The sequence below is a fragment of the Equus quagga genome, chromosome 14 (assembly GCF_021613505.1).
Source record: "Equus quagga isolate Etosha38 chromosome 14, UCLA_HA_Equagga_1.0, whole genome shotgun sequence".
Taxonomy (NCBI): Eukaryota; Metazoa; Chordata; class Mammalia; order Perissodactyla; family Equidae; genus Equus; species Equus quagga.
Window position 1 is genome coordinate 94,425,089 of NC_060280.1, and position 27,828 is coordinate 94,452,916.

Consider the following 27,828-nt stretch of genomic DNA (forward strand, 5'->3'; position numbering starts at 1 on the left):
CATCCACCATCCATCCATCCATCCTCCAATATCCACATACCATCCACTTACCCATCCATCCATCCATCTCCCCACCTACCCATCCATCCATTCAACATCCACCCATCATCCATCCAACATCCACCCACCATCCAACACCTACCCACCCATCCATCCATCAATCCATCCATCCATCCATCCATCCATCCATCTATCCAATATCCACCCACCCATCCATTCAACATCCACCCACCATCCACCCATCCATCTACCTACCCACTCACCCACACATCCAACAACCACTCACCCATCTACCCACCCATGCACCCTTCATCCACCATCCACAGACCCATCTACTTACCATCCACCCACCCATTCATCCACCCCACCTCCTATCCATCCATCCATCCCCTCCTCCAACTCCCAACGCATCCATCCACTGCCCATCCGTTCATTCACCCCTCCACCAACCACAGTACCCATTCACTCACCACCCACCTCCTCCTTCTTTTTACCCATCTACAGGGCTCAATCACACCCAGAGCAGAGCGTAACAAGACACCCAAGAGAGGAGTCCACAGGTTGCCTGTGCGGGAGGGAATCCATTGGCTCCAGCGAGGGGGAGATGCCCTCACCTAGGGGGCTGCTTCCTGGAAGAGGGGATGCTCCGCCATCAGGGGACAGTCAGGCAGGAAACTTTGCGGCAGCAGCAGGAAAAGAGGGGATGCACCCTAGACGGGGCCAAGGCTGGGGAGCGGGAGGCGCGCGCGTGAACCTGGTGTGTGTGTCAGGTGCCTGCGTGGCTCCTCAGCATGTCTGGGACACACAGGGGCCTCTCCTTTCTTCCACACACCAGGGCTCATGGGCAAGGAGCCCGAGGCCCTAAGGGGAGCCTCCATCCCAGGCCTCCGTCACCTGCTTCCTCCCTACCTTTTGCAGCTCCAGCGACTCTAGCACCAGGCCGCCGTGCCCACTGCCGGCTCCGGTTACCGCTCCCAGCTGGGCCGCCCGCTCACACCAGCAGCCCGTTTGCTCAGCAATGACACCCGATCAGCTCTGAGCGGGTGGCCGCCCCAGGGGGCAGAGGAAGAGCCGAGGGAGGAGACAGGCTGGCAGCGGGGTTGCCTGTTGGCCAATGGGCTCCGGCGGGAAGACACCGACCTTCTTCCCTAACATCGCTGGACCGATTTCAGGTTCTGGAATGAGCCACGCTCTTCCTCTCCTCCCAGCCTTTGCACCTGCCGTTTGCTCCACCGGGAGCACTCTCTCTGTACCCCATGTCACCCCCAACTGCCACATTCTCCTCATCTCATGCCTACTCACTCTTCAGATCTTTGCTGCGACACCCCCTCCTCCAGGAAGCCTTCCTGGATGCCCCCAGGCTGGGTCAGGTGCCCCCTCCGAGCTGCCTCAGTGCAGCCGGATCGCACTGAGTCATCACTGCCCGGTCACCTGTTTAGGTCCACCTCTAGCCACAAAGGGACACCTTTGTTCTCCAGTGTCCCCCCAGCACACAGTAGATGCTCAACACGTGGTTCTTAAATGAGTCCTCAAGGCCACCGTGACCTTGAGCGGCTAGTTTCTCTAGCCTCACGTCGCAGTCCGGACCTGTCCTGCTGAGTGGACATTGCCATCCACCCGGATAACGTCCCGATGATTTAGAGCGGCGTTCAAGACCCTCCTTAGTGAGGCCCCAAATTCCACTCCCTACGGACAGGTACCCTCCATTTGTAACTTTATCAACTTCTGAAATGTGCAGGGGGAAGAAGCTTGGACTGGAAGCAGAGTCCTGGGGCCTCAGTTTACACATTTGTGAAGAAGGGGCCTGGGGCCACCGATGGCCGAGCCCCCAGATTTAGAAGCGACGGGAGAGCTCACGTGGGCGGCCGCCCCGGCTCCCCGCCCTCAGCCAGCGCCTGCCGGGCAACGGGGCTTCTTTGCCAGCAGTAAAGATGGCGCCTGCGGCGTCAGGGCAGGGCGCATGCGCCGTGGGAGGAGCGGCCAGGCACGTAGGTCGGGAATGCGGCTCCTCCCCTTTCCCGCCCCTCCAGCCCCATTTCCGGCGGAAGCGGCCTCAACAAGAGAAACTTTATTGTTCCCGTCGGGGCGACGAGGATGTCGGTGAATTACGCGGCGGGGTTGTCGCCGTACGCGGACAAGGGCAAGTGCGGCCTTCCCGAGGTGAGCGCTGCCGGGGGTCCCGAAGGCTGCCCCCAGCGCGGCGGGCTGGGCGGGGCCGGGCGGCAGCGGGGCATTGTGGGAGTATCAGGAGGCACTGAGGCTAGACAATGGGAGGGACTTCCCCAGTGGGGAGGGGGCGGGAAGTGACGCCCCCTGCGCGCCCGGGGACGCGCACACGCCCAGCTCCGGGCCCTGGGGACCGAGGGGAGGACGCGCGTCGGGGAAGTCCTGAAGTTCTGATGGGGAAGCTGGGGACGGAGCTCCGGGCGGAGGGCACAGGCGAGGCGGTGGGAATGAACACACACACCTTGGAGAACAGACTAGGCCAGTGGGGTGTCAGATGCCAGGCTGGGGAGGTGACCCTGTCCTGAGCGTGATGGGCAAGGGCGTGAGCTGGGGAGGGAGCTGGACGGGTGTAAGTCAGACCCCTCCAGCCACCTCCAGAGCAGGTCCCCTGCGCACACTGAGACCTCGGGCGGTCACTTGCCTCCTGGGTCTCCCTTCCCTTCTGTAACTGGGAGGAGGGTGGCCCCGTCCCATACAGGCCGCTCCCTTCACCCTGAGTCAGACAATTACCGAGCTCTCGGAGGGGGTGACGCCCTCCTGAAGCCCCACTCTTCTGTCCTGCGCGCTATTCGATTTATTCCACAAGCACAGATTGAGCGCCTACTGTGCGCAGGGCATTTTCCAGGCCCTGGGGGCACAGAAGAGAGCTAGACAGACAAAACCCGTCCGTCTAGCCGGGAGCCAGACACGGAGCAAGGACATATCAGAAGTCAGACGCTGGGGTGCAAGGGAGTAAAGCGGGGAGTGATGGGCGGGGGGGCTGCACTGAAACCAGTTGGTTCTGGGGGGCATCATCGAGCTCTTTTTTTCCCCAATTTTTTTTATTGTGGTAAAATACACGTAACATCAAATTTACCATTCTAACCATTTTTAAGGGCACAGCTCAGCAGCATGAAGCACATTCACACGGTTGTGCCACCATCCCCTCCATCCATCTCCAGAACTTTCCATCTCCCCAAACTGAAGCTCTGTCCCCATGAAACACTGACTCCCACCCCTCCCCCAGCCCCTGGCCCCCCCATCCACTTTCTGTCTCTGTGGATGTGGCTCCTCTGGGGACCTCCTGTGAGTGGACCACACAGTGTGTGTCCCTCTGTGTCTGGCTCACGTCCCTGAGCATCACGTCCTCCAGGTCCCTCCACGCGGGAGCAGGTGTCAGGATCTCCTTTTTCATGGCTGCGTAATATTCCAGGGTGTGGACAGACACTGTGTTTATCCATCTTCTGTCGATGGACCCTTGGTTTGCCTCCACATTTTACCTGTTGTGAATAATGCTGCTATGAACGTGGGTGTGCAAATGAGATGACTTTTGAGCAAAGACCTAAAGGAGGCGAGGGAGGGAGTTAAGTGTGTATCTGAGGGGAAAGAGTGTCCTGGGCAGAGGGCACAGCCTGTGCAAAGGCCCTGGGGCAGGCCCGGGCCTGGCATGTTGGAGGAACAGTGAGGAGGCCCGTGTGGCTGGAGGAGAGGTAGTGAGGGGGAGAGAGGGAGGAGGGAGGGCAGGGAGGGGACAGGGCAGGTCATGCAGGGTCTGGAGGTCCGCCGGGAGGATGTGGGCTTCTCCCCACGGGAGGGGAGGAGCCCTGGAGGGCTGCGGGCAGAGGAGAGACACAAGGACAAGCTGCCCTTTCCGATCCATTCTCCTCCCCCTGGGCAAGGCAGGGGTGGCTCAGCCTGTGGCTAGTGATCCTGCCGCTGGGACACGTTTTGACCCCTCCCTTCTGCTCTCCCACCGACGACAGATCTTTGACCCCCCAGACGAGTTGGAGCGGAAGGTGTGGGAGCTGGCACAGCTGGTCTGGCAGTCCTCCAACGTGGTGTTCCACACGGGCGCAGGCATCAGCACCGCCTCGGGCATCCCTGACTTCAGGTCTGTGGGCCTGGAGGGGAAGTCGAGGCAGGGCCCGCCACACGTCTTCCCTGTGAGCCCCAGACACCAGCCATTGGAAGCCCTCCTGCTGCCTCCCCATGGCTGAGTCCTGAATAATCCGCCTGCCCCCTGGGGCGTTGGGGATGGGAAAGACCCCTCCCTTTCAGACATGTCCCTTTAAGTCACACCCAACATCCAACACACACCCCATTGGCTAGAACTTGGTCATCTGACCACACCTAGTGCAAGGGATGCTGGGAAATGTAGTTTCCTAGGCTCACTGTGCGTGGCTGCCTAGACGGGGAAAACTGACATCAGGGACGATGAGTCCACACTCACTTGCAAATATTTTCCCGTCAGGCCTGGGGGTCCAGCAAGTGGCTTAACCGTCTAGATCTCAGTTTCCTCACCTGTAAATGAGGGCGTGAGACTGGATAAAAGCAGGGGTCTCAAACTGCCGGCCCCCGGGTGGCCCCTGTAGGGGCTGAGTTTGCAACGCTGCCCCATAATGCAGGCCTGTTGCATTTGTACTCTCTTCGAGGCCCCTCGGCCCCCAGCCCAGACTCGCATAGCAGGAGAACCGATTCCTCATTCTTGGAGGAATGTTAGAATTCCAAGGTGTGAATTCCACCCCCCTTCCATAACCTGCCATGGCTCCCCATTGCCACACGGCACTTGGGGCTGGAAATCAAGCCCTTCCTGACCCCGCCCTCAGTCCTCTTTCCACCCTCAGCCCCTGCTGCTCCCACTGCAGACCCCAGACCACTTGCACTGGCCCAAACTCCCAGGCTGTTGCCAGCCCACCAGGCTTCTGCTCGCCCGTTCTGTCTGAACTGCCCCGCCCTTCCCCCTCACAATTCAAGAGACAGCTCAGCCTCGTCCAGGGGGCCTTCCCACCCTCCCCACGCAGGCCTTCACCACCTCCATGGGGCCCCAGCCCCACAGGCTGGAGGGGCTGTGTCTGCCTGTGTTTCCCCCCATAAGATCGAGAGCAGGGCTTGGGTCCACTAGGACCCCAGCATCACCCAGCACAAGGCTAGGCTCAGTGCAGCAGCAGTAAGTGACGGTCACATTAAATAACTAATTTTTGCTCTCATGTGCCATGTCCTCCCTCCCTCCCTGTTCCCCTCCTCCCTCCCTCTCTCTCTCTCCGTCTCTCCCCACCTGCCGCCTTCAGGGGTCCCCATGGCGTCTGGACAATGGAGGAGCGGGGCCTGGCCCCCAGGTTCGACACGACCTTCGAGATGGCCCGGCCCACTCAGACGCACATGGCGCTGGTGCAGCTGGAGCGCGTGGGCCTCCTGCGCTTCCTGGTCAGCCAGAACGTGGACGGGCTCCACGTGCGCTCCGGCTTCCCCAGGTGACAGCCAGCTCCGGCCCCTCTCCGAGCCCCGGCTTCCTCATCTGCCCGATGGGGCTCAGTGACATGCCCCCCCCCCCCCCCCCCGCCGAGACCTATGTGGCGATTCAGCCAGGCGGCCAGGAACAGGGCTTGGCGCTTAGTAGGACGTCGTAAAGCAGAGCTGTCCTCGTCAGTGCCACCTGGGGACATCCCAAGAGTTGGCACGCCCCTTTCCTGGTCCCAGGGGCCTTCCAGAGAAGTGGGGGTTCCTCTCTGCTTATAAAGGAGAGCGGCGCAGCGTCCCCTGCTCTGTAGAAACGGGCCTGCGTCCTCCGTCCAGGCCGTGGGCATGGAAATAAAATTGGTCCCCGCGTCAAGTAGCTCTTAGGACCCAGAGATGCCACCAGGTTCCGGGCCTTCATCCATTTTGACATACAAATGCCTGAGAAACTACCTCCAGCCTCCCCGGCTGGGGTGACCCTGGGGCCCCGGCAGGGCCGTGAGCCCAGGCATCTCGTCTTCCGGTCCAGAGTAATGAACCAGACAGCTGGCTGCGGACCTAGCCTTTCTGGCCCGTGTAGATGTTTCTAGAAATGGTGGGGGGGGGGGGGGGGTGGGGGGGGGGGGGGGGGGGGGGGGGGGGGGGGGGGGCTTTTTCTAGGAACGTGGGGCGGCCCCGGGGAGTCCGTTTCTCTGCACAGCTGGAGGACAGGGTGGCTCCGTCTCCTCCCAGAGGTGGAGGGGCGGGTGTGGGGACGGCTCAGCCTTGCTGCCCGCGGGCCACCCCCAGCACCCACCGCCCAGGCGCTCGCAGGGCCACCAGTGTGTGTGCACTGCGGGGGACACGCCAATCCACCGGCACCGACTGGGCGCAGACAGGAGCAAACGGGGCGCACCCAACAACTGTTGGCTCAGCGCCTGGTGCACACTGCAGGGTCCTAGACGGGGGACACAGAGCGCCCCAGACGGAGAGGGAGCCCGGGCCTCCTGGGCCTTCACTCCAGTCTCGAGGAAACAGGCAGAAAACAAGAAAAATAAGCAAATTCAGTCCTATGTCCAGCGGTGACCATCGCCAGGGAGATAAAGACAGCAGGGGGTGGGGCGGGGAGCTGTGGCTTTTAACAGAGAGGGCAGGGAGGCTGTGACTTGAAAGAGGTGACACAGAGCCCTCCAGACCTGATCATCGTTCCCCCAGACCCCCCAAGAGTTGGACGCTTGTCCCATTTCCTCAAGTGGAGACTGAGGCCCAGAGAGGTTGAGTGACCTGCCCAAGGTCACACAGCTGGGAAGCGACAGAGCTGGGAGTTGAGCCCACGTTCCTCAGCTTGCAAAGTCCAGGCTCCCGGGCCACCCGTCACCTCAGTTTCTTCCTTTGTAAACTGGGAATTCGAATTCCTGTCCTTTGGACCTGGCCACTTGGGGAGGTTCTGAAACGCTCGAGGCTGCGTTTTGTGAACAGAATGGGCTGCTCACGTGCGAAGGCGGGGTGAGCCGCAGGAGTTAATGATTCTTCTGGCTCAGAGAGGCTGGGCCACCTGCGCAGGGTTGCACAGCACGCTAATGGTGGAGTCAGAAGCTGGAGGAACCGGAAGGAGGGAGCCCATTGATCCTGTGGTTGAGGGGCCAGGGAAGGCTTCCTGGAGGAGGAGGGCTTGGCGCCGGGCCTGAAGCCTCTTCCTTCTTCTCCCACAGGGACAAGCTGGCAGAGCTGCACGGGAACATGTTTGTAGAAGAATGTGTCAAGTGTAAGACGTGAGTGCCACGTGAGGGGGGGGTGCAGGGTGGGGTTGACCCAGGCGCCAGCCCCCTTTTCTGTCACTTCTCAGCTTGGACCCTGCAAAAGGGCCTGATGAGTTGACTCCGATGTTCCCAGAGACCCAGGGGGCAGGGCAGGATGGCGGGGGGGACACCCTCCCAGGGCGGGACTGGGGGCCACATTGTCCTCCTGGGGAGCTGCATTCAGTTCCTGTGGCCACTGTCACCAACACCGCAAACAGGGAAACCTGAAATGACAGACATGGATGGTCTCCCCGTTCCCCTGCAGGTGCAGTCGCTGAGACCAGAACACAGGTGGGGCCCCCACTTTTCAAAGAAACTTTTTGGGCCACGTTTATTTTGGAAAATTTCAAACCTAGGGAAAATTCGCAAGAACCCCGTGCTGAACTCATCCTTCACCTAGAGCAGAATCAACAGACTTTTTCTATAAAGCGCCAGATGCAAAATATCTTCAGCCTTGGGGGCCAGGCGGTCTGGGTGGTGACCCTAGGCGCTGCCTAGTGGGCAGGGTCGCCGTAGACAGCACACAAAGGAGTGGGCGTGGCCGGGTGTCAATAAAACTTTATTTACAGAAACAAAGTGGAGGGCCGGGTTTGGTCCAAGGGGCCATGGTTTGCTGGTCCTGCCCTAGATTCACCGATATTACCATTTTGCCACAATTTGTGTCCCCTCCCTCTCCGTGTGGTGGGTATCTGCTGTGCAGTTCAGGGGCGGACTACCGCGTCCTTTGCCCCAAAACCCTCAAGACATTTGTCTCCCCCCCCGCCACCAGGCAGTTGTTCACATTGGGAAATGTAGAAACGACGTCACACGATGATTCAGTCCCCAGTTGCCCCAGGGCTCCCGCTGTCGCTGTTTCTTTCCTGGTCCAGGGTCACGCTGTGCACGTCATTGTCACGACGCTTTAGTCTCCTGGATCTGGAGCGGCTCTGACCTCTCCCTGTTTTCCGCGCCGCTGCCAGGCCGTCTGGGTTTGTTCGATGTGTCCTGTGTTTAGGTCCTGGTCCTGTGGCCCCCACTGCCCTGGGAGAACGGCTCCCCCACAAGAACAAGAGCCACCCAGGCGGGGCCGCAGGGCAGGCACGCCCGGGACCAGGTGACCAGCTGACCCGGCCCCCCTCCTCCCCGACACAGGCAGTACGTCCGGGACACCGTCGTGGGCAGCATGGGCCTCAAGGCCACGGGCCGGCTGTGCACCGTGGCCAAGGCCAGGGGGCTGCGGGCCTGCAGGTGAGCGACCCCTCCCCCTGCCCTGGCCCCCGGGGGGGTGGGGGGTAGGGGGCCAGTCTGCATGCTGACCACCCCTTGCCCTCACCACTGCAGGGGGGAGCTGAGAGACACCATCCTCGACTGGGAAGATGCTCTGCCCGACAGGGACCTCACTCTCGCCGACGAGGCCAGCAGGTCTGAGCCCCGGATGAGCCCAGGGTGGGGCGGGCGGGGACCTGGGCGGAAACAGCCAGCGCCAGCCCAGGGCAGGGGATGCCAGCTCAGAGGGGGAGTCAGAGGAGGCTTCCTGGAGGAGGCGGCCCTCTCTGGGCCTCACTTGCCCGTAATAACAGCAGCTCCTGTGTACTGAGCCCTCGCACACCGGGCCCTGGGCAGGGGGGCCCCACACGCACCATCCTCCCCACGGCCCGAGCTGGGTGCTGCCCTGGCCCATTTTACAGCCCAGGAAACTGAGGCTTTTGCAAGGTGACCCCTCTGTCGAGTGCTACCCAGCCCGGAAGTGACCGAGCTGGGATTGGAATCCAGGAGTCCAAGGGTCAAAGGTCCCGCCCACATCAACAACTGGGCTTCTGCCAACGGGGTGGGGACGCGGCTCATGCAGGGGCGGGATTCAGGGCGACACGAAGCTGGTGTGGACGGGCCTTGAGAGCAGAGATGGGTGCGGGGTGAGCCGGCCTCCCAGGGCTGGCGTGTTGGGGGCGGGGAGGGTTGTTGGAGGCCCCTCCCCAGCCTCGGGGGGGGGGGGGGGGAGGGCTGCGAGGCCCTGGGGGAGGGGCTCAGACCAGCCCCGCCTCCCGGCCCAGGCACGCCGACCTGTCCATCACGCTGGGCACCTCCCTGCAAATCCGGCCGAGCGGGAACCTGCCGCTCGCCACCAAGCGCCGCGGGGGCCGGCTGGTCATCGTCAACCTGCAGCCCACCAAGCACGTAGGTGCCCCAGCGCGCCCCCGACATCCCCCTCAGCCCCGGGCCCCCAGGAGCCCTCGGCCTCGCCGACTCGTCCCCGTCCTCGCCCCCCGCAGGACCGCCACGCCGACCTGCGCATCCACGGCTACGTAGACGAGGTCATGACGCGGCTCATGAAGCACCTGGGCCTGGAGATCCCGGCCTGGGACGGCCCCCGCGTGCTGGAGAGGGCGCTGCCACCCCTGCCCCGGCCGCCCGCCCCCCAGCTCCGGCCCAAGGACGAGCCCCCCGCCCAGCCCAACGGCTCCGGGCCCGCCAGCCCCAAAAGGGAGCGGCCGGACAGCCCCGCCCCCAGCACGCCCCCCAAAAGGGTGAAGGCCGAGGCGGTGCCCAGCTGACCAGGGGGCCCGGGGAGGGTGGGGCTTTTTGTAGGAACCGTGGATTCGTTTTTTCGTACCCGTCTCACTTTGTCACCTGTCTCTGTCCTCGGAGGGGAGACCTCAGGGCCCTGAGAGCTGGGCTCCATTTGGCCCCGGGGCCCTTCCTTTTAGCTCCAGGGGCCTCTGGTGGGGACCCGGGAAGGAACATTCCTACCCTGGACCCCGACCTTGGAACTGACGCCCCGGCCCCTGACTCAGGATGTCCTGGGAGGTGTGGCCAGGCCCTGCCTGGTTTCCAGCCTGACCAGAATTAACTCTCCGCCCCTGGGGCCCTCAGACCCCCCAGCCCCTGCTCCCCAAAACCGCCTTCAGAGTCCTTCCAGCAGGGAAGGGAGGCACAGCCCCCATTTCAGAGCCAAACTGAACCGTGGGACAGACCAGAGAGGCTGGCACTGCCTTTGGGGCTGGAGGGAGAAAGAGGTGGGTCCATCTGGCTCCCTCCAGACTTCCAGAAAAGCCTTCAATGCAATAAAAGCAGAACTTCTCGCATCTGAGTCTGTGTGTAGCGGCTGCAACCTTGCGCCAGATCCTAGCCCCCGGGGCAGGAGTGCGTGGTCCCCTCGCCCCAGGGCTTCTGTACAATCCAGGCCTGGGGGCGAAGGGGGGGTGGGCAACACCGGCCGCTGGTATTCCTTGAGCCCTCAGTTTATAATGATGTACTTATTTGCATGATTTTTAAATATCTGTCCAGCGCTTTTGGTGGCGACTGCGGCCCCCGGGCACCTGCGCTGAGCGGGCAGGGCGGGGTCACGCGTTAGGAGCTGGGGGCAGGCGCAGCCGGGAGCTTGGGCGGGACCCCTCACTTCCGACGCCTCAGTCTCCTCATCCGGAAACCCAGCAGGGTGGGCAGCCCAGCCCCCGAGGAAGGCAGCTGCCCCACCCCCTCCGCGGATGCTCCTGAAGGGCCTCGTGGGGACCCCGGAGCCCCCAGGACCTCGCGCTCCCAGCGCGCCCCGCGCTCCGCCCGCCGCCGCTCTCCAGGGTGCTGAAGGCGTGACTGGCCTGGCGCCGGCCGCTCTCCAGCCTGGGGGGGTCCGGAGGCCCCCCGCCACCTCCCTGCCCCATCCCGGGCCGGCCCAGCCCCTCCTGCTGGGGACCGGGGAGCCCCAGACTCTCATTCACCCTCCACCCCACCCCGCCTCCGCGCCAGCCTTGTTCTGTCCAAATACTTTATTAGGGGTCTCGGCGGCCCCAGAAAGAGGGGAGGGGTGGCTGTGGCCACGGCCGTCCGGAGTTCAGAGCTCAGCCCGCGCTCCGGGGCCAAGGTCCCTGCCGTCCCGGCCGCTTCCTCCTCCTTGTGTGCGAGGAGGCGGGGAGGAGGCCCGGGCACGGGCATCATGCGCGTGTGTCTGTCTGTCTGGGTCTGTGCGTCAGTCTGTACGCGTCTGCCTGTTCCCTTCCGTGCCCGGGTCTGTGTGCGCGTGTTTCTGAGGCCTCGTGGCCCCATGAGTTGGTGCATCTCCATCTTGGCGTCTCCGCGGGGGGCTCAGCCTCACCTCCGCTCCCCATGCCTGTCGCCGTCCACTGCGGTGCCCCGGAGCCGAGGGGCCTGGTGGCACGTCCAGGTGGGGCTCACAGCTCCTCCCCGGCGGCCTCCAGCCCCACGCGCCCCGGGCTGAGCGCCGGCTCGGGCGAGGCCCAGTCCAGCAGGGTGGCCCGACGCAGCTCCTCTGAAGAGTTGCCCGAAGCCAGGGTCAGGTTGTCCAGCTTCTCCGTCGAGTTATCCAGAGCCAGCACGTGGCGCGATTCCCGATCTGACCCTGGGCTGCCCGGAGACCCTTCCTGGGGCGCGCCAGCCTCGGGCCAGGGTCCTGGGGCCCCGGAGCCTGGTGTGGCGTCGGGGGCCACGCGGGAGGCGGCGTCGTTGTGCAAAGTTCTGGAGAAAACTGAGCGAGGGTGGGGGGGAGTCACGAAGGTTGGGGTGGGAGCTGGCGTCCCTCCCTTCCTTCGCCCCCAGCCTCGGGTGGGCAGCAGCAAGGGGACTCCCTCCCCCTCCCAGGATGCGGGGGGGAGGACTTGGGGAGCCAAAGGGGTTGTGCGCACGGTTCAATCCGAAGGGCGTTTGAGGGCGGAGCGACCCCAGCCCGCCTACCTCGCACGGGTGCGAAGTCTCCGGGGCTCTCGGCGTTGTTGGAGGCGAAAGGGCTGATGGAGGGGAGGATGATGAGCACGAAGGAGAACAGCAGGACCTGGCGGAGACGGGGCGGGGTCACCCCATCCCTCCCCTGCGCCCGTGAGCACGCTCCTCTCACAGGCAGGAAACTGAGGCCGGGAAGGCTGCATGGTGCTTGGGCGGGGCCCCCGGGGCCACGCGTCTATGCGCGCTCCCCTCCCCTCCCCTCCTCTCCCCTCCCCTCCCCTCCGCCAGGGCCGAGGACCCCTTTATCCCGGGGGCCGGCGCTCACCGCTATGCAGGTGCCCGTCTGGGCCGACTTGCTGGTGGACTGGACCACGATGGCCTGGAGTTTCCTCAGCTGCTCCAGGAGCGACCTTCGTGGAGACAGCGGCCCTCGCTGAGCCCCCGGGGCCTCGGTCTGAGTTCTGTCCGTCTCTCAAGGCCCCGCTGCTCTTAAAAGCCCCAGACCCTTCCTCTTTGCTGCAATATCTCCACTGACCATCCCACCCACCTGTCTGTCACCCCTCTTCCTCCATCCGGGCCACCACTATTGCTCACCTGGGCCTCTCTGGTCCCCCCCCCAGGCCTCTCCTGCCCCCCTAGGGTTCACACTCCACGCAGTAGCTAGAGGGCACTTTCCAAATGTGAGTTGGCTTCTCCCCACCCTCCCAGGGCTGCCCCTCCCTCAGGGGAGAAGCCAAGTCCTCCCCGCAGCCCCTCCAGGCCCCGCACGACATGCCCCATCCCCTCCCTGCCCTCCCTCCTCCCTCCCTCCCCCTCCTCCCTCTGCTGCAGCCACACGGCCTCCTCGCTATTCCTCTGACACACAAGCATTCCCGCCCCAGGGCCTTTGCACAGGCTGTGCCCTCTGTACCAAGGACCTGTTCCCCCAGGTCTTTTTGTAGCTGGTTCTTTCTCATCCATCAAGTCCCATAACAAATGTCACTTTATCTAATCTCCCTAAAATAGCCCCTCCATCCCAGAGTATGGCTCCACCCTTCTTCACTTTCATTCCCAGTGGCTGTCACTATTTGAATGAGCTTTTATATATTTTTCTCCGTCTTGAGTATGTCAACCACCAGAGTGTGAGTTCTCTGAGTGGAGGGACTGTGTCTCTTTTGCTCACTGTTGTGGTCCCAGTGCCCAGAACTCTGCCTAGCGCAGAGCTCATGCTAAATAAATATTGACTAAATGGATATGCCCTTTAGACGGAATCAGTTCTTCAACACACCGTGCTCCTAGCCTCTGGCCGTTCATATTCGGTTTCCTCCACCGGGAGCAACTTCCCCCTAGTGAACTCCTATACATCCATCAAGGCCCCAAATCTAAAACCCCTCTTCTATGCAGCCTGCCCTCTGCCTAGGTGAAGCCTTTACCCCCTGCTCTGTTCTGCCATCACATAGGCTGTCCCCTGCTCCTGCCATTGCCCACCTCTCCTGCAAGAGAGCCTAGAAGCTGGCTCCCCCCAGTCCTCTGCCCCGGCTGGACCAAGACTCACAGGTTCTGCTTCTCAAGATGAAAGACCTTCCTCTGAAGCTCCTGGTTCTGGGCTGTGCAGGCTGACATCCTGCAGGGACAGCGTCACGGTGACATTCAGAATATGACTGTCACCAGCGGGCCCAACGGATGTCTCCCTGTGAGGCCCCACTTCACAGAAGGGGAACCCAAGGTCAGAGAGGGGCAGTCACTCATCCAAAGTCACCCTGGCAAGTCTGTGACGGGGCCAGGATTGGAACCCGGGTCTGCCTGGCTCTACGGTCCCGTCTCCACCTTGGCGTGGGGGGCGGGGGGCTTCATTCCAGTCCGAGCCCCCAGGGTGGGGAATGGAACGCCAAGCTCAGGCAGCGATGCTTCCAGGAGATGGAAGAGCAGGGTGACCGGGAGTCCAAGCACCCCCGAGTTACAATCCTCCCCTCCCCGTGACCTTGAGCCACTCTGCTCTCTGACCTCAGTGCATCTGTAAAGCGGGGTTACAAGGACCTGGTTCCCCGAGTGGTTGGGAGAAGGACATGAGGCAAAGTTGACTAGGGCTGCTTTGCCGGGCGCATTTGAGGAGCAAGACAATGGTGATCCCTCCATTTAGGGTTCTGGGGTCCAGGCTGGGGACCGCATCTTTCCCATCTGCATCTGTCTGTGAATGTGGGCTTGGCCCCGACCACTCGGATGTGGAGATGAAATGCTCAGATCACAGCATGAGGATACATTGGTCCTCCTCTCGCAACCAGGGAAGAGAATAAACTCTCCCGAGGAAAGACCCTCCTTCTATTTTTTTTTTCTTTTGAGGAAGATTAGCCCTGAGCTAACATCTACCACAAATCCTCCTCTTTTTGCTGAAGAAGATTGGCCCTAACCTAACATCCGTGCCCATCTTCCTCTACTTTATACTTGGGACGCCTACCACAGCATGGCTTGACAAGTGGTGCCACGTCCACACCTGGGATCCGAACCGGTGAACCCCGGGCCGCTGAAGCTGAACGTGTGCACTTAACTTCTGCACCACCGAGCCAGCCCAAGACCCTCCTTCTAAATAACTCATGGGATAAGGAAAAACCCACAGTGTAAATGAGGGAAGACCTAGGCACCACATGGTAATGACAACACTACAAATCAAAAATGTGTGAGATGCAGCTAAAGCCGTCCTCAGAGGAAAATGAATAGCCTGAATATAGTGCAGCTCAGTGAGCTGAACACACACGTTTCAAAATTAGCCAAAAAAAAAAAACAACCTAACAGAATCAGCTCCCCCCAAAATAAAACATCAAGGAAAGCTAACAGTAGAAATGAAAGAACTAGAAAACAAAAATACAATTGGGTAGGAGGAAGAGCCAGAAACTCATTCTCTGAAAAGAATAATAAAATAGACAAACCTTTGGCAAGATGGGTCAAGAAAATAGGGGAGAAAGAGAAAGCACAAATATGAGACGTGAGTCATTAGAAAAGTGTAGGTATAGAGAGCGCAGAGCTTAAAAAATAACGGGAGCGAACAATGACCCCTTTCATGTCCCTACGTTGGAAATGGCCGAGTTCCCGGAAAAAGTTGACAAAGTTCCCCAAAACTGACCCGGGAAGAAATAGGACACCCAAGTGGGTCTGTCACATGCCATGAAGTCACTCTCGGTTTAGAAAGCGAGCTTTCATTTCGACTCAAGAAGAAAGAGCCTGTCTCTTCAGTAGCCTGAATGGGTTAAGAGAGCGGGGATTGGGGGAAATTGAGGCACAGTTTTTAGGATGAGGAAGTTCTGACAAGAACGAGCCTCTCTTGTTCTTTTCGTCCCCGACAGGCCTGAGGACCAGCGATGCTCAGACAAGAGACGTAAGGGGCCCGTCTTCATGCAAAGAGCCAGAACAAGATGGCGATACCTTCTCCTTTCTGGGCTCCACATCTTCTGGGGGATAAAGGGACCCCGAACCCCTCGCCCCGAGCCGCCTCCGGGCATCTTTCCATCCTTGCAATTCACGTGGAAAACGGTCTCTCCCAGGGAGGGGAAAACAACCCTCATTTTGTCAATCCCCCAAAACGGTGACGTTAGCCACATCGCGTCCCCCCTCTCTGGCCTCAGTTTCCCCCCGAGTGTGGCGTCCGGGCCCCCCCGCCCCCAGGGCTCACCGAGTTTCCAGACCATCGATATACTCCTTCTTCTTCTTCCGGCTTTCTTGGGCCGACTGTTTGTTCCGGATTTTCCGCCGGATTTTTTTCAACACTCGCTCCTCGTACTGCCGAGCGACACGGGGAGGAGGCCGGGTCAGGACGGCGGGCCCGCTGTGCTGTCCGGACCCCACAATTCGCCCCATTCTCTTCCCACGTGAACTGCCCCAGCCCCGGGGACCCGGGGACAGACTCTCGAGGACCTGAAGACGGGCTTTCCTGCCCCTAAACTCTTGCAGGGTCTCTAGGAGCATCCTGGGTCCGGATACGCTTCCCAGCTCCTGACCCCAGTTAGTAACGGGCCACCAGACTCTGTGCCACTGTCCTGCCTTTCTGGCCGTCTCCGGGAACAACACCTGTCCTGGGGCCGGCCCACATCCAGAGTAGGTCTTCCAATCCAATTGGCAAACTCAGGTATGGCATTAGGGCTGGGTGGGGAGTGCGGCAAACTGGAGAGCCCCTGTTAAGCTGGCTTCGAGGACAATTTTCCTGGCCCTGGTGACAGCCACGTCCTAATATTCTAGTGTGGGAGCCCTAAAGGGGCGACTCACGGGCGGGTACCTTCACGAACGGGCAGAGACTGGAGTCAGGGGTCCCGCCGACCCACCTTGGTGAGGGGAAGCTGGGTGGGCAGCGTGATGCCCTCCTTGGCCAGCAGCTTCTTCTCGTCCTCTGTCAGCACCAGCTCCTGGCAGTGCCCGGTCCCGGGTCGCAGTAGGTGGGGGGCTGCCAGCTGGTGCTGTGTCTGTGGGAAAACCAGGGAAACTGACACAGCAATTCCACATCCAGGGACGCGTCCTGCAGACACCCTCCCGCATGCGCAAAGGGACGGCTTTGTCATTTGTTTAACGAATAGTCACTTGACAGCTGTGCATTGACCAGCTACTACATGCCAGGCACTGTTCTGGACCCTGAACGTCCCTTGCAGCGCTGTCTGAAACAGCAAAGGATTGGGAGCTATGGGAACACCCAACAAATCGAGGACAAGTTAAATAAGGCACGACTCGGCTGTCCCGTGGAGTACTACGCAGCTGTGAAAAACCACGGTCTCTCCATATCATGGTGCGGAGCGATCGCCACAACAAACCGTCAAGGTCAAAAAATAAAGGGGCAAAAACCGTGACATGTGGTGTGCCACTTTTATGGTAAACTTAAAAAAAAAAGTAAGGAATCTCAAGAAGGAACACTGGAACCCTTCCCTCCTACAAGGCTGTCTTGTGTCCCCAGTCCCCGTCCACAGCACCTGGGCGAGGTAGACGGCCCTCGGTCAGCGTGCAGTGGGCACAACAGGCCCAAAAGGCCGGCCCAGGGATGGAGTCAGCACAGCTGTGTGAGTTATGGCAAGTGACTGAACTTCTCTGGGCCCATTTCCTCTTATGTAAAATTAAGATGCTCAGAGCCCCAGCCTCCGGGGTTGCTGTGAATGAGATGACGATACGTTTAAAGCATTCGCGAGTGTCCGGCCTCCGGGGGGCACTTGGCTTTGAACTTGCAGCTGTTTCTTTCTTAAAACAGCCCAGGAGATGGTGACCTCGGGACCCGAACCCGCCAACTTGCCCTGGCTGCGACCCCGGGTCAACGCCAGCGCCCCCCTGGGACTCAGTCCTCCAGACTCAGAAATGGGGGTGTCGGGGCCCTGAACCCCACCGTCCCGCCCGGCCCTGAGGCCCCGCGAGGTGGGCGGGTAACTCACCGCGTCTGCGCCACTGCCCGCGAGGAGAAGGTCCTTGACCGTGAGGTTGCAGCCGGGGGGCGCGGCGGCCGGCTCAGCCCGCTCCGCACGGTGGGGGCCCAGGCTCCACATCTCTGAGCAGGACAGAGGCGACAGAGACAGCGCGGGTGTCAGGCGGGGGGGCCCCAAGCTGCCCGCTCCTGCTGCCGCCTCCAGCAAGGCTCCCGGGATTGCCCCCAAGGTGCTGGGACAGCTGGGGGGCCTGAGGCCTGGAGACGGGAACAGCCCTGGCCCGTGCCTCAGTCTCCCCTCTGCTGGAAGGTGGGAACCCAGATGCCTCGGGACGCGGTCTCGGGCCCCACCGCCAACCCAGGAGGGAGCAGCCGTTACCACCCAGGGTTACAGGCCGGCCGGGTCTTATCTCGCCCTCGGCCACGGACAGGTCTGACTGCGCCTCCACTTCCCTCCCCCCTGGTGCCTGACACGCTGTAGGCGACACAGACTTGGGAGCCAGCTAGCCCTCGGTTCTAATCCCGACTGGGCGGAGCTGTGTGACCTTGGGTAAGTCACTAAACCTCTCTGAACCTGAGTTTCATTAATTCCGCAATGGGACTAATAAAAGCTCCCAGGCTGTTGCAAGACTCGAGGGACAAAGGATGCCCGCTGGCGGTGTCTCCCAGGGCCTGGGATCCCGTGACGTCACGCGGAGCATCGACCGTGAGCCGGGCACGGGAGGCACAGGGACGAGGTGGCCAGTGTGACGCCTGGGGCCCCGGCCAGCTCTGTGGCTCTGACCCGTCCCGTAACCTCACGGGGCCTCAGTTCCGCCATCTGGCAAATGGGCCCAGGGCGGCCGGCGGGCCACGGGGACGGCGCCGGGGACGGGACGAGGGCAGAGGGCGACCACGCGGGACTCACCCAGGTCAATGGCCACCGAGGCCTCGAGCGCTTGGGTCGCTGCCCCCGGAGGCCGGGTGGGCCAGGGCGGGCTGGGGCGGTAGGAGGGCCAGGGCCCCGGGCCAGGCTCCGCCATCGGGCAGCCCGCGGGGGTGGCGGCCGCCCCACCGCGGGGAGGGGTGTCCTGGGCGTCGGAGGGCGGGTCTTCGGAGTTGCTGCTGTCGCTGGCCGCGGGAGACCAGAGCGGGGAGCCGGCCACCGAGTCTCCAGAGCCCAGGATGGAGCTGAGGAAATCCTCAGAGTCCAGGCCCGGCAGGACCTGCTGGGACCCCGAGGGAGGGGTGGGAATTGGGTCTATGCTTTGCTGCGGATTGCTGTGTGACCCTGGGCAAGCCACTGACCCTCTCTGGGCTCCCCTTGTCTTTCTGCAAGATGGGAGAAACTAACGCTCCTTCCTCCCCAGGGGTTGCTGGGGCTTGAACGCAATCACGTAGCGAGCGTGGGAACAGCACCCAGCCGTGTCTGGGTTTGGACCCAACACCAAACTGCTGTGTGGCCCCAGACAAGTCACCGCCGCTCTCTGGGCCTCGGTCTCATCACCTGTGAGAAGAGGCCAGAGCTCTCTGCCCCTTGGGGTAGCTGAGAGGTGCAATGCCATCACGGGGCCGAGCGGGGTCCTGGCCGGCCGGCGGTCACCAGCCCACCCGCCCGCCCGGGGTCCCCACCTGGTCCTGGCCGGGGCCCCAGTCCTTGCCCAGCTCGACGTGTCTCAGGACGCCGTCCTGCCGGTCGAACAGGAGGTCCAGCAGCTCCAGGCTGTCGATGGGGCCCAGGGGACACGCGGAGGACGCCATCTGGGGCGGCGAGGGGACAGGCGTGGGGGTCGCACAGCCCCCGTCGGCCCCCGTCCCGTCTGCACCCCGCTGCCCCGCGGTCCCTCCGGCCCGAGCTCGCGCCCCGCTCAGCCCCCTAAGAGCCGAGGTCTTTATTCAGACGCGTGACGTTGGGGGGGACCCAGAGGGGGGACGAAGGCGGCCCCTCTGGGGGTCGGGGACAGTCTCCTGTCACAGACGCCCGTCCCCCCGGGGGCCCCGGGCCGCGCTCACCTTTCCAGCCGCTAAATCCCCATGCGCGAGGTGGCGGCTGTGTCTGGGCCACCCGCCGCGGGGCTGCCGGCCGCTCTGGTGTCTGCGGCCACCCCCGGAGATGCCGCGAAGTCCCCGGGAGGTCCCAGCCCGCCCCCGGGGGCTGATTGGCGGGCGGGCGCAGACGGGCAGGGCGGGGACCCGGTGACAGCAGGTGGCGGGAGGGAGGGCAGACCGTTATCTCCGCGTCGCGGGGCCGGGGACCAAAGGCCGAAGTCTGGGCTGCGGGCTCTGTGCTGACCTCTTCCCTACTTTCCGAGCCTGTTTGTGCTCCCGCTTCCCGGACGTCGGGCCCCCGGGCCGGGTCCTGTCCCCTCCCAGGACAGAACAAGACCGGGAGGCCCAGCCCCGGGGACCGTTGCCGAAGCCGGGAGCTCCCTCCCCTCCTCTCATCACAGCTGGCGACCTCCTGTCCACCCTGAGCCCTCTGCCCGGAACAACCAGTTCCTTCTAGAACCTTCTATCATTCATTTATTCATCAAATACTTAACGAGTCAAACTTGTTCTACCACAGGGCCTTTGCACTTGCCGTTCCCTCTACCTGGAGCTCCCCTCTCCTCCATCCCCACTGTCACCATCTTCACTCGTTTGTGACTGTTCGGTATTTGTTACTCAGCCACCCCCCCACCCCGCCCCGCCTTATCGAATCCGTGTTTCCGCTGAAGCCCTCGCTATTTGCGATGTTCTCATTTGTTTGTTCACTCGTTTATTTCTCCCCTCTCCACCGGGATGGGAGCGCGGGAGGGGCCGGAATGGAGTCCCTTCGGTTCTCTGCTGGGTCCCCGGGGCCCAGGAAAGGGCCTGGCGCACAGGGGACCTTCCATCCTCTCTGACTCGTTGGGCCCCTCTGTGTGCCGAGCACTGTTTCAAGCACGAGGGATAAAGCCGTGGAAAAGCCAGACCATAAACGCATAAATGGACCAGTCAATGGAGAAATGAGTACGTGCCGCCAGGAAACGAAATGTCTCTGTGGGAAAGGACAGCCGAGGGCTGGCAAAGCCCCTTTTTATAAGGTGACGTTTAAGTTTAACTCCTGAAGGGTGAGAAAGAGCCAGCCGTGGGGAGAGCTGGGCATTCCAGAGGAAGTAAACGGCCTGTGCAAAGGCCCTGGGGCAGGCCTGGGCCTGGTGAGGGAGGAACAGCGAGGAGGCTGTGTGGCTGGAGCAGAGGGAGGAGGGGACAGAGGGAGGAGGGAGGGCGGGGAGGGGACGGGGCAGGTCGTACGGGGCCTGGGGGGCTGTGGCAAGGAGTTTGGTTCATACTAAATATGGCAGAAGCCATTGGGAGCCTAGTGAATGGGTGACTAAGCGGGCCATGCCGGGCGCGGTGCTGGAGGCTAGGTTTCCAGCGGGAACTAGAACATGCTCCTTGCTCTCCCAAAATTCACCTCCTGACGTACGTTTCTCAGCGACCGGTCCTCGATTATTCACTCAACAAACATTTAATGAGTTCCTACTATGTGCTTCTTCCGTCTGACAGTAACTCACATTCCAGCGTTAGCTCTTCCAGGGGACGCGGGGCCAAGTCTGGGGACCTCTGTGGCCGTCACACTGGGGGGTCTCCTGGCATCGAGTGGGTGGGGCCGGGGATGCTGCTCAGTGCCCCCCAGTGCCCAGGACGGCCCCCCAGAGATGACCCGGCCCCGTGTCGCTGTGCGTCGGGTGCACCTGCACCGCTGTGACTGTCGCCTGGACGCCGGCGTCCTGCTCATTTCCTTTCTGACCGCTCCACGTGGCCTTTTAAGTGGTTTGTTTGGCTTGGCCCGGCCCGCGGCCCCCGGTCAGGATATTTACTCAGCCTCTCGGCCTGGGGGGCGGGGAAGCTCGGCTTCTGGACTTTTCTCTGCCCCCCCCAGCCCCCCGTTTCCGGCTCTCAGGACAGAATTCCTCCCCCTCCGCTGGTCGAAACCCGCGTGACTCACTTTTCACACCTTCGTGGGGAGCAGGACCCCGCGGGCCCCTCCCCGGGATGTTTGGGTCAAAAAAGCCTTTTTGATCATTACGGACTCGAAGAGGCTTCTGCAGGCCCCCGGGGGGAGCGGTTTCCGAACAGGTGGGAAAAGCATGAGCGTTGGAGGGACGGGCCGACTTTGCGAGGCCCTTGACCACGTGTCGCCTCCTTTCCTGAGCGTGACCACGGCCTTCGAAGCCGCGCTGAGTCTCAATCGGAAGTCAAATTCCCGCAGCAGAGCCCACAGGCGTGGCGAAGTGTGAAACCCGGCGCCAAAGGACGCCGCGGGCAGAGAGGTTGAGGGGCTCTGTGTTAATAAGCCGCTTTGCAGACCTTATCAGAGCCTTTATGAAGGTCTGTAACCCTCTTGGAGGGGGCAGAGTTTGTGGCATTTCCCAATGTGGGACAGTGGTGGCCCTCGGGGCTGGGAGCTGTGGGGCTGGGCAAGAGGAGGAAGAAGGTTTTCAGCTGCAGCATCCTTTGTGCTTGTGGGATTTTGAGCCACGTGCCTGTTGCACACACTCCAAAGAAAGAAAGACAAGCTCACTTTTTAAAAAAGAAATAAAATATTACCAATCAAATGTGGATCAGACCTTCTCCATAGTTTCCCCAGTTTATTTGGTTTTGGTTTTGTTCATTTATTTATTTATTTATTTATTTATTTTTTCGCTGAGGAAGATTGGCCCTGAGCTAACATCTGTGCCCATCTTGCCCTATTTTGTATGTGGGACGCCTGCCACAGCATGGCTTGATGAACAGTGTGTAGGTCTGCGCCAGGGATCCAAACCCGCAAATCCCAGGCCGCTGAAGTGGAGCATGCAATCTTAACCACTACACCACCGGGCCGGCCCCATTTCCCCAGTTTTTAATACAGGCTTCCCTTGTATTGGAGTTGGCATTTGGGAGCTGTCTCCCCTACAGAGTAAACTGATTCATCTGTGTCCCCAAAGCCCAGCATTTCCCCCTGGGACTAGTTGCCTGCGCTGTACCATTCCTTCAATAAGGTGATGCCTCTCTTTCACCAATATTGCTTTATTCTGTTGTGAACACAAAAATATCAACGACGGCCAGCTGAGTCTTCCAGGAAGCTGTTCCTCTACAGCCATACTTTTCTCACTGACCCCCCTTCCTTTCCAACCCTAAAGTTAACTCAGGTGGTTTCTGATCATACAAGGGGAAACGTGCTCAAAGCACTTTGAATGAATTCTAACTAAAGCGTGAATGACTGATATGAGGCCCACATAGTCCTTTTCTAGGGAACAAGTCACATTTTCCAGTGGGGTTTGGAGGAATTGTAGCTCAAGTCCAGATCAGCTCTTAGGTTTTTGCCCAGTGCAAAACCCACCCCAATCAGATATTAGGCATAACTAGTTCTAGTTAAAGGTGAATGACTGATATCAGGCACATGTATTCCTTTTCTAGGGAGCATTTCCCTTTTCTCACAGGGCTTGAAAGCATTGTAACTCAGAGATAAGTTCTTAGCTTTTTTCTCAGGGCAAAAATCACCCCTCTCAGGTGTGACTTAGATATAACTAGATCTAGCTAAAGTGTGAATGACTGACGTTGGGTGAATATATTACTTTTCTTGGGAACCTTTACATTTTCTCATGGAGTCTGGAGGATCGTAGGCCAAATCTAGTTAACTTTTTGCCCAGAACAAATCCTTCCCTCTGTGGCTTTCAGACATCCTCAAGTGGTGAGACGTCCAAAAGCCACCAGGCTCTGAAACGCCATGAAATTATGATATTCAACGTCACGTACCTAAACATACAAGTCTCATATCTATAAATTCCAGTATCTAGTTCAGGGCACGTGGGAACCGCTTCCTGACTCTTTGCGGACTGGAGATTGCAAACTGTTCCAGATTCCAGCTCAAACAAGTGGAGTTAAAAGTCAGAAAAGGCTGAAAAAAAAATCAAATTTGAGAACTCTTAAAATTGGGAAAATGCTCCCCATTTCCTCTGCTGCCTGGAGCCGGGTCTGTGGGAGGTGGTGAGAAGAACTCAGGGTTTGGAGCCACAGGGACGTGTGTGTCAAGTCTACCCTTCCTCCCTCCAGGTGTCCTGTGGGACCCGGGGGAGGCCTTCACTCCAAGGCTCCTCTTTCCACGTCTACACAGCAGGCCTGCTGGGGAGGCCAAGCTACAAGGAGCATAGGTTTGGGCTGCTGGCCTTCGTGACTCCGTCACAGAAGAAGCCGCCTGAGCCCGCCCAGAACACGGCAGAGCCGACAGAGAGTGGCCAGTCCCAGACAACTGGATCTGAGGTCCTGGATCCAGCCATGCCTGCAGTCCACCCTTTGGCTTCAGACACATGGCAACAATGGGAGCCAAGGAATCCCCTTTTCGGTTTAAAATTTTTGAGCCGAGTTTCTGATCCTCGCCCTGAAAACAAGGCGGGGGGCTAACTGTTTACCTCCCCTGGTGAATTCCGCCCCGGGAGCTCTCTCCCACCCAAACTTCACACTTGAATGTGGACCATAGAGACGCACATTTAGCCCCCTCTCCTTAAGCGTTTGCCAGTTGGTCACGCCTCTCTGTCCCGTCCTTTCACGACTAGACTGAGTCCCTGGAGGACAGGTCTTATCTCCCTGGACACCTACTCGGGGCGCAGTGGGTCCCCAAGGATGTTCCAATGGTTTTGCGCGTGATTATTACAATCCGTCCGCAAGTCGTGACAGCTCTGCCCTCGCCCCCCCTACAGTCTACATTCCTTATCGCGACTCAGAAGGCCCTACAGGGGCTGCGCCCTCCCCCTTACCGACCCCTCCCACGGCTCTCCCTCTCCCTCCCTCCATGCTGGCCTCACATACACCAGTCATTGTCCTGCCTCAGGGCCTTTGCACTTGCTGTCCTCTCTTTCTAGAACCCCCTTCCGTACTTCCCCTTGTGGTTCACTCCTTTGACCTTGTATCTCTGCTCAAATTCATCTCCTCCGTGAAGCCTCCCGACCACCTTCTTTAAAATTGCAATCCCCCCACCCCGTCTCCATCCCTCATTCTGCTTTATATTTCTTCCCAGAAACTTACTATCATCTGACACACCCTATATTTTATTTATTTACGGTGGCGTGTGTTCATTCAACAAACATTTATTGCGCGTCTATTCTGGGCCAGGCAGAGGGGCGCATCCTAGGGGACATGAATATTCATTAATTATTCCATTCAACAAAAAATACCTTTCGCTGCTTCCCTGCGTTGTCGGTCCTGGTGCTTCACTGGTCGGAGAGAGAGAGGGGTGTGGGGTGGGGAGCTAGAAAGCTCCAGCTATGATTCATCTCCCAAATAGGGACAATCATTATGATGAGACCTACTGTGCGCTGTGTCCCCAGTGCCTGGCACGCAGTGGTCGCCCGATCATATTTGTAGATGGAACGGCCGAACGTGTATGGACGTAACTCTGGAATTTGGTGCAGGGCTGGCAGGCTGCAGCCCGGGGGCCACTTCTGGCCCTCGGCTTGCCTTTGTCAATAAAGCTTTATTGGCACCCGGCCACGCCCATTCATTTCCACGCTGCCACGGCAGAGGTGGGTGATTGTGACAGGGACCCCCACGGCCTGCAAAGCCCCACATATTCACGATCGGGCCCTTTCCAGAAGTTTCCTGTGATCTGCAGGATCAGCAGGTTAGATCTTGTCTACCCGATACTGAAGCCACAGGACCTGGGTGACTACCAAGCACTTGAAATGCAAAGAATGTGAGGAGGAAGTGGATTTTCAATTTTATTTTGTTTTTATTAATTTAAATTTAAAAACTGATACTCGATTCAGTTAACAGACCACTTTTTTGTTGTTGTTGAGGAAGATTGGCCCTGAGCTAACACTTTATACATGGGATGCCTACCACAGCTTCAGAGATTTTATAGAATAGCAAATACTCAATTATTTCCTTGATCTGTAAAATGGGGGGTAAAGGACCTTCCTCACAGAGTTGTCGGGAGGATTCAATAAATTAAAACTTGTGAAATGCTTAGAAGGAATCTCCACATATTCAGGCCTCCAAATCTGGTTGTCTTGGGGCCGGCCTGGTGGCCCAGTGGTTAAGTGCACGTGTTTCACTTTGGCTGCCCCGGGTTCTCAGTTCTGGATCCCAGGTGTGGACCTAGCACCACGTGTCATCCCACCTAAAATAGAGAAGGATTGGAACGGATGTTAGCTCAGTGACAATCTTCTTCAAGGAAAAAGAGGAAGATCGGCAACAGATGTTGGCTAAGGGCCAATCTTCCTCAGCACACACACACAAAAAAAAGCTGGCTGTCTTTATGGTTATTATTATCGCTAGATGCATATCTGTAAGAAATACACCGTGTCCTCATCCCGAGACGCTCGGCGGGCGCCCGCCTGTCACTTTCCGGTGGCCTCAGCCCTTTGGTCTCAGCCCACATCTGGTCCTAATGAAGGCCCCATCGGGCACAGGAGGACGGAGGGGTTGGAAGGGGCGGTGATTCACCGTGACCTCCCCATGAGTCAGCCTCAGTCGAGACCACGCCCAGGTCCCCTGCTCCAGACGGGGGCTCGCCCCTTGTCATCGTGTCACCTCCCCGTCCCTCTGTCCTCTCACTCGAGGGGTCTCCCCACACGCCCCTTTGAGGTCAGTTTGGGGGGAAGAGGGGAGGGGGTCCGGGAGCCGGCGCCCTTTGACCCGCTCCTGCCCGTCCCCCACCTCCTCCTCCTCGGGGACCCTCCCTGGGGTCAGGCCGGGCCGGGCGGTGAGTAAAGCCCTCATGACGTGGGTGTGGCGGGGGCACCGGGGGACTCTGATCCGCCTCCCGGACAGGCCAGCCGATCAGCATCCCGTCCTGCAGGCTGCCCGTCATGTGCTCAGGTGCATCTAGAAGGTTCCGGTCTCCTGAGGGGGGCTGAAGACAGGAGGTTTGAGCCAGGGGGTCTGAATACAACCCGGGAGGACAGCTCGGTGGGGGTGGGCTCCCCCCGCCCTTCTTAAAGAATGAAGGACGTCACGCCGGAGAGTTCATTCATTCATTCACTGAGAGTTCATTCATTCATTCATTCCTGAGAATTCATTCATTCATTCAGTCAGTCAGTCTTGGGACCACTATTTCTTGAGTGCCTGCTGTATGCCAGGCATTGAGGAAACAGCAGAGTGATGCTAAATAAGTTTATTTGTCCAGGGGCCAGCCCGGTGGCACAGCGGTTAAGTGCGTGAATTCCGCTTCTCAGCAGCCCGGGGCTCACCGGTTCGGATCCCGGGTGTGGACATGGCACCGCTTGGCAAGCCATGCTGTGGTAGGCGTCCCACATATAAAGCAGAGGAAGATGGGCACAGATGTTAGCTCAGGGCCAGTCTTCCTCAACAAAAAGAGGAGGATTGGCAGCAGATGTTAGCTCAGGGTTAATCTTCCTCAAAAAAAAATTAATTATTTGTCCAGAAGCAAGAAAATAAATAAAATGAAGAGACCATATACAGAAGAATGAAGCAGGAAGGAGATGAGGAGTGAGTGGGGACGACTTGTAATTTTACATCCGGTCGGGGAGGCCTCACCACAAAATCCGGAGGAGGGGAAGGACCAGATCAGGTGGGAAGAGGGTTCAGAGCGGCGACGACAGCCTGTGCAAAGGCCCTGAGGTGGGAGGAACAGCAAGGAGGCTCACAGGACTGGAGTGGAGTCAGCAAGGGGCAGGGGAGGGGAGGGAGGTGACCGAGGGCCGTGTTCCAGGGTGAGAAGGCTGATGGTCAGTCCTGTGACGGCTCTAGAAGTTTCCACATGGGGCTGGGTGGGACATGTGCATGGACAGGGCTGGGAGGCCCAGTGTGTCAGGGACACGGTTCTCCAAGCTGGCATCCGGGGCTCACTCTTAGCCGGGAAGGTGGTCCCCCAGCTTTGGGAGAACGGGGGCCCCTGGGGCCGTGCCCCATGATGGCCTTGAGCCTGGACCAGCAGACAGAGACGTCCCCGCTCGTCTCCAGGTCCCCGCCTCTCCCTCTGCGTCTGGCCACCATCTCATCCCGGTGATTGCTTTACGGCCCGCGGGTCCAAGGGTTGCAGCGGACGCTCCGGCCGGGACAAGGAGGCCTCCAGGGGCTGCGGATGTGGTCCTCTCAGCTTCCTTCCCGCGGTGGGGGCCGAGGGGGTTCTGGAAAGAGCCACGGGTGGGGGGGTGCAGGCATTCCTGGGTCCCCAGATCCGGAATTCGTCCCGGCCCTTCATCCCTCACGCCCTACAAATGAGTTTGCCGGGGCCACCAAAAAAAAGTCCCCCAGGCTGGGCGGCTGAGACAGGAGAACTCTGTCCTCTCCGGTTCTGGAGGCTGGAAGTCCAAGACCAGGTGTCGGCAGGGCTGGTTCCTCCCGAAGTCCCTCTCTGTGCCTTGCAGGGGCCGTCTTCTCCCTGTGTCTCTGACCCCAGACATCCCCTTTTGTTGTGTGTTTTTTTTTTGTTTTTTTTTGTTTTTTTGAGGAAGATCAGCCCTGAGCTAACTACTGCCAATATGCCCCCCCTTTTTTTTTTTTTGCTGAGGAAGACTGGCCCTGAGCTAACATCCGTGCCCATCTTCCTCTACTTTATATGTGGGACGCCTACCACAGCATGGCTTTTTGCCAAGTGGTGCCACGCCCGCACCCGGGATGCGAACCAGCGAACCCCGGGCTGCTGAA

General features: G+C 59.9%; 2 protein-coding genes across 2 annotated transcripts; one reads left to right on the forward strand and one right to left on the reverse strand.

The window, feature by feature from the left end:
• Positions 1 to 2,068: 2,068 nt before the first annotated feature.
• SIRT6 (sirtuin 6) lies at positions 2,069 to 10,284 on the forward strand. Its single transcript, XM_046638685.1, has 8 exons — positions 2,069 to 2,160; positions 3,969 to 4,096; positions 5,274 to 5,456; positions 7,131 to 7,190; positions 8,349 to 8,444; positions 8,538 to 8,618; positions 9,248 to 9,371; positions 9,467 to 10,284. The coding sequence occupies exons 1-8, from the start codon at positions 2,095 to 2,097 to the stop codon at positions 9,746 to 9,748; spliced, it is 1,020 nt and encodes a 339-aa protein (XP_046494641.1). The 5' UTR covers positions 2,069 to 2,094; the 3' UTR covers positions 9,749 to 10,284.
• Positions 10,285 to 10,945: 661 nt separating this feature from the next.
• On the reverse strand, positions 10,946 to 19,413 carry CREB3L3 (cAMP responsive element binding protein 3 like 3; the record flags this gene model as incomplete). Its single annotated transcript, XM_046638321.1, has 10 exons — positions 10,946 to 11,676; positions 11,883 to 11,979; positions 12,196 to 12,280; positions 13,405 to 13,473; positions 15,514 to 15,620; positions 16,160 to 16,297; positions 17,246 to 17,358; positions 18,143 to 18,443; positions 18,847 to 18,975; positions 19,228 to 19,413. Coding segments are annotated over 10 exons (1,539 nt in total), but the record flags the coding sequence as incomplete, so codon positions are not given.
• Positions 19,414 to 27,828: the final 8,415 nt, after the last annotated feature.